Raw genomic sequence first — 8747 nt, forward strand, 5'->3', positions numbered from 1 at the left:
CAACTCCGTCATACTTGTGCTTCGTATAAAAGTTCTACAACTTGTACTCACATGAAACTGAGTTTCCCCGGATTCGATGACATGTAGAATTACTGTGAAACCCTCTAAATTGGGATTAGATGTTTAAAATAAGAGTATAGCTAGAATTAAACTTTCGTGTTTATGGCTGGGTGTGATGTATCGTAGTAGTGTGTCCGTGTGCTCATGTATATGCTGCGTTTCGTGTTTAGATGGCGCACACCATCAAAGGCCTCGACCTTGGGGGATCCTCTTAACGCCGATTAGCTTTCTTTGTCAGATCAGCTCATCGATCTTAACTCGCTTTATCGATCAAGCCTGAGTTATCAAGTTACGATCGTTGCTTTATGTCATAGAACAAGAGATGTCATCTCAAATCTGATAATCAATTTTTTGAAACTAGTACTCCTGGGAATAAAATCAATGATATCTGTGTTAAACTGCGAAGAAATCTCTCCCCTTCCCTTCAATGCCGTCGGTCCAAGGATCTTTCTCCCTTCTCGAAAAGGAGGAGGAGGTGACCAACTGTATAGTGTTCGTTAAGGGTTTACTCCCGCCCTCTCTGCAGGCCGTTATTCTAATGCAAGATGCCCCCTCACCCCGTATTCGTCACAGGGTGCCCCCCACATAAATTTGTACGCTCGGCCCCCTCGGTCTCGCGGGACACGGAATCGATGGATCTCCCGAAATTAATGGACACCCCCTTTAGCATAAAATGAGCAACGCCCTCGCGCGCGTGTTGTTGGACGTCCCTCAAGTCCCCCCTGACTGCGATTCTCATCCATATGTGCTCAGGGGGTGGCGGCCACACCTGGTGATTTTCCGTGGCACTCTCCTCGTAAAATCGACACCCACAAATTCATCGGCACCCTATTTCCGGCTGAGATCAGTGTCCCTTATGGACCGCACACGTATGTACGGTGTATATATGGAAATGCATATAGAGAGAGAGAGGGAGAGAGAGCCGAAGTCAGGAAGCGTAAGCGTGAGGCTAAGTAAAAGTCCAATGATAAAGTATTTTCTCCGGGCGCGTGAGATCCGTCAGTTTTCGGTGCTTGTCGGAACAGGACTGCTGCTCGCTAGAGGAGAGCTTCTCCTCGTCCGTTACATCTCGGTTTTTCCGAAATTGTTATTAAAATTGTTTTTAAGGACAATGAACCTTCCAAAAAGTCTACATACGCAAGGTTACATTGCGCGAATATTTTCTATTTCTTCTTTTCTCAATAAAGATATCTTCATAACGTAGAAGATTTTTTAATTTGATAAAGAAATACACACGCTGTTTATTAAATTCGGCTTTTCATTATTTTTAACTTATATTCGCAATTATTGGGACACTTTCCGAATTTCTGTGTATGGTACTGTATTTTTGTTACAAATATTAATATTAGAATGTTTTGCAGCTTGCAACGATCCTGAAGCAGAAGCAGGTTTTCTTGCGAGTTGTTGATTACGCAACACTTTTCATACATGAAATTTTTCAAATTTTATCTTATAGAAAGTGTAAAAATATTTAAAAATATTACCAAAAAAATTCATATTGTTCAAATTCAAATTATTCTTCTATATGCCAACAATTTTTTTTTACTTTCAATTATTTGATTTTAATTTCAATTTTAATTTTAATACCAATTGAATTAATCAAAGTTTAACGAAACCCGGCTTGTAAAACTTTGGCGTTATTAGTTTTTGAAATATCTCGCAATAAAAGTGCAGTATGCGTGCACTTCACAGATAAACTTAGTATATTGTAAATTACTTTCAACCAGTATGCAGAAAGTATATAGTATTTATTTTACGTTCCCTGGTTCTAATCTCAGTTTTAGAAGCAGCAATTACTTTACACACCATTATTTTACGTTACTGATTAGAGACAAGAAGTGTTCCCTTTTTTTAGAATTCTTCCGAAAGCGATTGCCACGCGCATTATTTCGTATCGACTATTTGCCGCAAACTCACGAGAAAAGGATGACGCGGTACAAGACGTTTTTTTTACCTTTCCACAATTTCCATATTCGAGGAATAAATCGTCTTTGCAGGCGCCGCCGTCTTTCACATAACGTTTCAGGCACATCGATTGGCACAGCGCGGACTTGATGATCGGTCCGAGATCCAGATTAGCGGCCACCAGGGCCAAGGTCGCGCAGAATATCAACGCCGGAAGCCACGAGATCTTCATTCTCATCTTCGATAACGAAGAACCTTTTCCCTCACTTTTTTTTCCACCACAAAATTACTGTTATTATTTCCTTTCGCTAGCACTCCACGATATTTCGCGATTTTAATCGATCGCAGATCGTGCCGGCGGGACACGAGAGCCACGGGCGTGGACACCACGAGCGAAATTTCGGTGCGACTGCAGTCCTTCGGGGTTCGACAACTTCCTTATATAACCGCGCGTCCCCCACTGCTCGCTCCCCGGATTTTCGTTGGTCCCCACCCTTGCTGAGTTACCGTGAAGAGCATCTCTCGTAATTATATACGTCGTCGTCTCTCAGCATATGGCCTGCCCCGAGGTCTCAGTCCTGACCGAATTATTCAGCCTATATGAAATGTAGGCCAGTTTGTTGAAGGAATCGCGACAAATATTTCATAGTTCAGGGTGGAATATTCTTTGCGAGACAAATAATTTCAGTTGAATAACAATTTACTCCGTGGATGATAATGTACAATAATGGTAGATTAAATAAGGAATTAATAAGCAGCTAATAATAAGTAATATGAAAATGTAAGCTAAGGCTCGATGTAATTGACGTAACACTTAGCAGTAAGTTTCTTATGACACAATGACTAATGGTTTCCATTATAATGATTGATGAACTGATTTTAAATAGGAAACAATTAATGATATTTCTTGGAAAATTCGACTTTTTCTTTGAAAACACTTTTCCACCGACACACAAAGGAGAGACCATTAATTTTCTACACAGCCGAGTTTCGATTCTTTCATTCCTTTTGACCCGAAAATATGCACAATGTAAGATGCACAAAAACTGTATGGTTAAAATATTAATGTAAGCTATAATTCTCAAGTGCAGCTGCTAACAATTGTTATTAAATTCTAGCCATTATCACATTCTAATCAGTATTAAATTCTACATCGTTACGAGCCATAAAGCACCCTGATTTCACGAGCGATGAGGAAGGAAATTTAATTTGTCCCGCAAGCAAAGTTAATTTCGATTCGTATCCCAGTACCCTCGAATGGCCAGTTTCATTGTGGTAGAAAAGTGGTTGGTTGGAAGATGGCGTTTTTTGGCCCATACGCCGCGCGGAGATTCTGTATCGCAGACCAGAGAGTAGATAATTACAATAGGCCCCAACGAGTTGTTATTATGTGAAGATATTTGCTACATCATCTAGATGCACGCTTTACACTCGTCCGTCTTTTCGAATAAACTTGTGCGCCCTGTTAACAACAAAACTTTGTTTTAACAAGAAGCTTATTAATTGTGAAGAAATTCCTGAATTTATATTAAAAAATGATATTGCAAATATCATTGTTGGGCTACCTACATCTTGCTCGGACCTGCAGTTCTCATTTGTTTCATATTGTAAAGTTTTTTTAAATACCGAGTCAGCAAAATGTTAACAGATTGGCATCAAAGTCATTAGAAGCCCACACCAAAAGCACAGCCATCTGTGTCCGCATTTAGCTTTTGTTTCGGCAACAGGGTCTGTAAAACATACCCTGTCAACAGATTGTCGGCAGAAACCGAGCAGGTCCAGTGAGCAGATTTTCTTGTATTCCTGCTGACACATTCGACAACGTGTCGAACATATCAGTCCCTGTATGCAATCCGCAGTCCTTCTGCCTTCAAAATTTCTAGTGGGCATTTGACGAAGTCTGTTCTAGCAGATTCGCCTTACCCGGGTAGTCGTAAGAAATCTATGAAATATACACTGAGAAAAATTAATATTCATCGGATAAACCAATTAAATAATGTTTCCGACGGTTAATTTTCCCGATTACATATTTTCCGATTAAATTATGGATACATCCGAGGAAATTTATCCGATAAAATGCAGTTACCGATGAAATTTGATCGAAAAACCGATCATATTTTTCCTCGGGTATACGATTAAATTGGATATGTCCGTTTGTTATTATGCAATTATCCGATTATATTTAATCGGACATTTTTCTCAGCGTACATTTATGCCTTGCCAATTTTATTTTATTAAATGAGAAATTACCGAAGGCATTTGTTATTTCCACACGAAATTGTAGATTTCTAGAAAGCATTTCTAACATATTATGTTGCTTATAATATTACAAATAATAATAGCCTTCGCTTTTTCGGATTTCTCAGAAGAGAGCGGTCACGCTTCAACCTTACCATTATGGTCACGAAATTTAAGCGCAATTAGGCGTTCCGCCTATCCAACATCCGGGGAGTCTTCTGGGGAGTCTTGATGTAAGAAAGAAGGTGGAGAAGAACCAGCGTAGAACCCTGAGCGGAAACAGACGCGCTGCGGATCGAATGACCGATCCACCCATCGAAGTTTGATATCCGAAAACTCGTTGCGTATTTCCTTTCTCCCTCATACAGCAGGTACACACGAACTCTACCCATACTTAATCGGGAAAGAAAAATAAAAGATACGCAGCGAGGGGCGGGGGGGGGGAGGCACGAAGCGGAGGAGCACAGACTGTACTACGTCTCTTGCCGGAAGCCGGGATCTATGGGTGCCGCGCGCTACGTCACAATGCACAGGATGTGTACAAATAAGGGTATTTGTCCGCGGCGGCTGATTGTAGGGTGAAAATATACGTGACGCTAAAAACGGAGGCACGAGAAAGCTGGGTCGCATCCCCCGCGCTCATGCTCGACGGTGAAATAGAAAAGGGGCCCCCGAGCGACCCATTCATCTAGGCGGCGTAGTTTAGGGGTGGTGGTGCACACGGATCGCGAAGGCCCCTTCAATGGACGTGAGAGTGACGTTTCATTGTGCGCCGCGCTTTTCTCACACCTGGACCAGCGCGGCACAGCTCCGCTCCGCTCCGTTTCGCCTCGCTCGGACGTGCACAACAATATTATCTTAGCATACATAGCTCCTGTGTACAGAACGCGAGAATAACATGTGATTTATGCGGTGATTAATCAGTCTCCTGGTTTTCTGTCAATAACAATTACAAGTGATTAATTATCGAGTTCTTGCCTCGCGTATTATTGCGCTCTGTGCGCATCGACTGCCAATCCTTAGTGGTACAACGCGAAATAACAGCTTCAAGTTTCAAACTTTGTCAGTTGTATTATGTTAATTTTCGCGGGCTACTTTTCTTCCGCCGTTTTGGGAATTTTTTATTGTATGTTTTCTTTTCCAGAGATGATTTCCTTGGCAATATTTCCGTAAGAAACCATTATTACTAGTGTAACCAAAAATTCTCAATTTATGGCGATGCCTCTGAACTTGTTTCTTTTAATTTTATCTTCGTTTTTTCTCATTATCTATTTGCATATCTATTTTTGTCCTCCGAAATGCCTTTATCTTTTGTCAATCGTTCTCGTTTCTATTGAATTCGTTGCCTTAACATTTTTTTAGTGAGGACTTTGACCCCTCCATCGCAGATACCACAGAAAATATTATTCTAGGTTTCGGTGAGCCGAACAGTATGCATTGTTATTTTATCATCTAACGTCACGGAGCAGTTATCTATTTGTCGCATTCTTTCGTGAGTCCTATTTCTTATGAACTGATTGTTTATCAGCTTTGTAATCCGGAAAGACGACAGATTACCGCAGGCCGTGCGATTTCCCGTACGATTATGCCCTTTTTCCAGGGTTTAGTCCTATCTTTTAAGGGACAGAACTCGTAGGACCCTCATCTTTCCTAGCCAGTCGCCTTTCTCGTCTTGCTGATCGAGATTTAGATTATATCTGTCGCTCGTATTTTACCGCAACCGCTTTCTTCTGTACACGCTTTCGATTTCGTGTCCTGCGGAATCTTTATTGTAACAAAATAAAACTGGACGGATTTACTCTCACTTCGTAGAGAGTAAAAATTAACGAAGGAAAACATCGGCATGTGTATTCACGTTATTCCGTGTACGAGTTGTGTCGCGCTGCTTCGGACGCAAAATTATCGAAAATCCGAACTCAAAACTAACGTCCTGCAAATTTTGACAATTTGTTTCGAGGACAACGAGCGTGGTATCATACGCGCGCCATTTGTCGAATGATCCTGGAGATCGTAGACTAACAAAGCGGAAAATTCAGGCCGATTCGTTTCATCGAAGAAGGTAAGCGAAAGCTTTGAACGGCAGTTTTCGCGTCAAATGCGGCAGTGACAAATTTTTATTGTAGTCACCTCGCTTCCCCTCGCTCTTCGATTTGTGCTGTCATGCGGAATAAGCTGCGGCATAGACATATTTCTCTAAACGACAGGTGACGGTGGAAGTCGCTATTGAGGAGCCTCGGATTTCAGCTTCGCTACGGAGGAGGACCTTGCCGGGGATCGACACAGCTATTCGTCTGACAAATTCTCAAAAAGCAGAATTTATAGTCGCTCCAGCCACCGGTGGGACATCCCCGGGTCAAAAGCGTGATCGGGAGAGTTTACGACTTTGTCGGGCTGGGAAACGGACTTTCTTTGCTTTTCTTTGCCCATCTTCCACTTCTTTGCGTTATATTGTAAATGCTACATTATGGTACATTACGACAGCAGATAGTGTTATTAAGTTTCCGGGCCTTTCACTCTTGAGGGTATTGACGTTTCCCCGCAGCTTGGCAGAAGGAGAGAAAATCGTATCTTTCAGTTCGCTGTCGCCCTTTGAGTTTTAGAAATGACTTTCGCACATACGCTTGCTGTAAACTGAACTTTTCTATTGAGCGACCTGTCGTGTCTTTTTAATGAAAACAAATTATAAATTGTCCAGCCTGTATATAATATTAAATGGCAATATGTGTATCGATACTTGTGGGTTGGATAAGTATTTTGCTCTTGTGCGACAAGAGAAATGCATGTCTTCTCCTATATAAAAGAAGGCGTGTTAAATCGATAGTCGAAAGTCTCCAAGTATCGTTGTCGCTTTTCCGAGATGCTGATTGCCTGTCTCGCTTGTACGACACGACATGCTTCAGTCGTGTTACATGCAGCTGTCAAACCATGCGAAGCTTAAGACAGAGCAAATGGCGCGCTTGTGTTGTCCAGTTATTAAAAATACACGTGTTGTAGAGAAACAGTAATGCTCCTGAAATGTTTTTTAGAATCCTTTAAAACTGTTACATATTTTTTCAATATGTTCACCAAGCATTTTTTTATAATCGCTTGCATTCATTATTTGCTACGGAAATTAGACTCGGTCACCTTTTCACGGAAATTAGGACGGTCCTGCAAAAATCCCTTTGTGTTATATAATACATAGAATCCCATTCGATAGTTTTGAAAAAAAGACTCTTTGAGGTCCCGATATGGTGATTATGAATACGATCTACAGGCAAGCGAACACAAAAGTTTTGTCAGTGGTCCCGTTCCATATGTTCAATCTTTCCGAAATTGGGAAGATTTATGTTCTGCCCTTTTTTACGCTCTGTTTACTCCATTATCTTGCAAGGACAAGGTTAATGTTACTTTTTGTACCTCTTCTCATCAATGTGGCAACGATTATTATCTACTACGACGAAACCCCATCGCCCATACTTAGGACGGCGGTTACACCGTAATTTTAAGAATTTTATTTTTGAAAGAATCGCCAGAATACTAGAAGCGTGCGCGTGCAATGTAATTGGTGGCACAATCATTTAGATTTATGATAAAAAGAAGAGATATAGAAAAAGAATTAAAATTCTTATAAGAAATTCTTATGAAGAAGAGAAAACGAGATTTTATTGAAGTACGGAATAAATTTTAAGTTGAAATTTTGCTAATTAAAATTAAATATATTGATTATACTCAATACATTTCTATATAATTAAAAAATGCTGAAATATATGTATGTATATTGAAGTTTTTACGGAAATCAGGATTATACACAGTAATTTTTGTATTTCATTGTGAGTATATTGTATCGCATATAAATGCAAACTGCAAGTGTACAAAGCCACATGCAAATCTCCAAATTGGTCGATGCACAAAAGAACAATACATTTCGTGTTCTTCGCACGCCGTTAATTTGCCACATGTCTCTCTCATGATTGTAATATCTTGCATGACAAAGGCGTCCACAAAAGGTAACACGGCTAATATTCACACGCACGTGCACATGTGCGGCTATATATTTCAATGGATTCACCATTTTGCGGTGAAAAGGAGAATTGTTAGACCGGCTGCCTAATCGTGGCTGAGGGCACAATCGCGAAGTCGCGAAAACCACGCGAACCGCAAATAGAATTATACGAAGAAACGTGCACAATTTTTCTTTCGCTTTTAGAAAATATAATTGCGATCTATAATTAATTGATTCCGTAAAATTAAGTTAAATGCGTTGGGCGAAGAGTCTGTCGTTTAAAAATGCCTCAAATATTTTTAAACGTGATAATCCCTTTAGGTTGCCAGTAATAAATAACAATGGATAAGTTTAGTCGACCTTAACTCGCACGTGTTTAATAAATTAAAAATAAAAAAATATACAGTGTGACGTTTCGACTAGAGCTGAAATTTTTCTTCGAAGATTTTCAATTTCGAAGCTTCGAATCTTCGGAGATTCGAAGCTTCGAAGTTTCGAAGTTTCGAATTTTCGAAGTTTCGATGTTTCGAATATTCGAAGTCAAGTAATGTATTAACAG

At 40.3% G+C, this 8747-nt stretch overlaps 1 protein-coding gene across 1 annotated transcript in view; it reads right to left on the bottom strand.

Moving 5' to 3' along the window:
- LOC105563428 overlaps window positions 1–2372 on the bottom strand; it is an 8665-nt gene extending 6293 nt beyond the window's left edge. The window contains exon 1 of the mRNA XM_012015019.1: window positions 2015–2372. Within this exon, the coding sequence (XP_011870409.1) occupies window positions 2015–2203 (189 nt within the window). The 5' untranslated portion in view covers window positions 2204–2372. The remainder of the gene's footprint in view (window positions 1–2014) is intronic.
- Window positions 2373–8747: the final 6375 nt, after the last annotated feature.

The sequence above is a fragment of the Vollenhovia emeryi genome, unplaced genomic scaffold, assembly GCF_000949405.1.
Source record: "Vollenhovia emeryi isolate VEMERY1.0 unplaced genomic scaffold, V.emery_V1.0 DF939175.1, whole genome shotgun sequence".
NCBI classification, from domain to species: Eukaryota; Metazoa; Arthropoda; class Insecta; order Hymenoptera; family Formicidae; genus Vollenhovia; species Vollenhovia emeryi.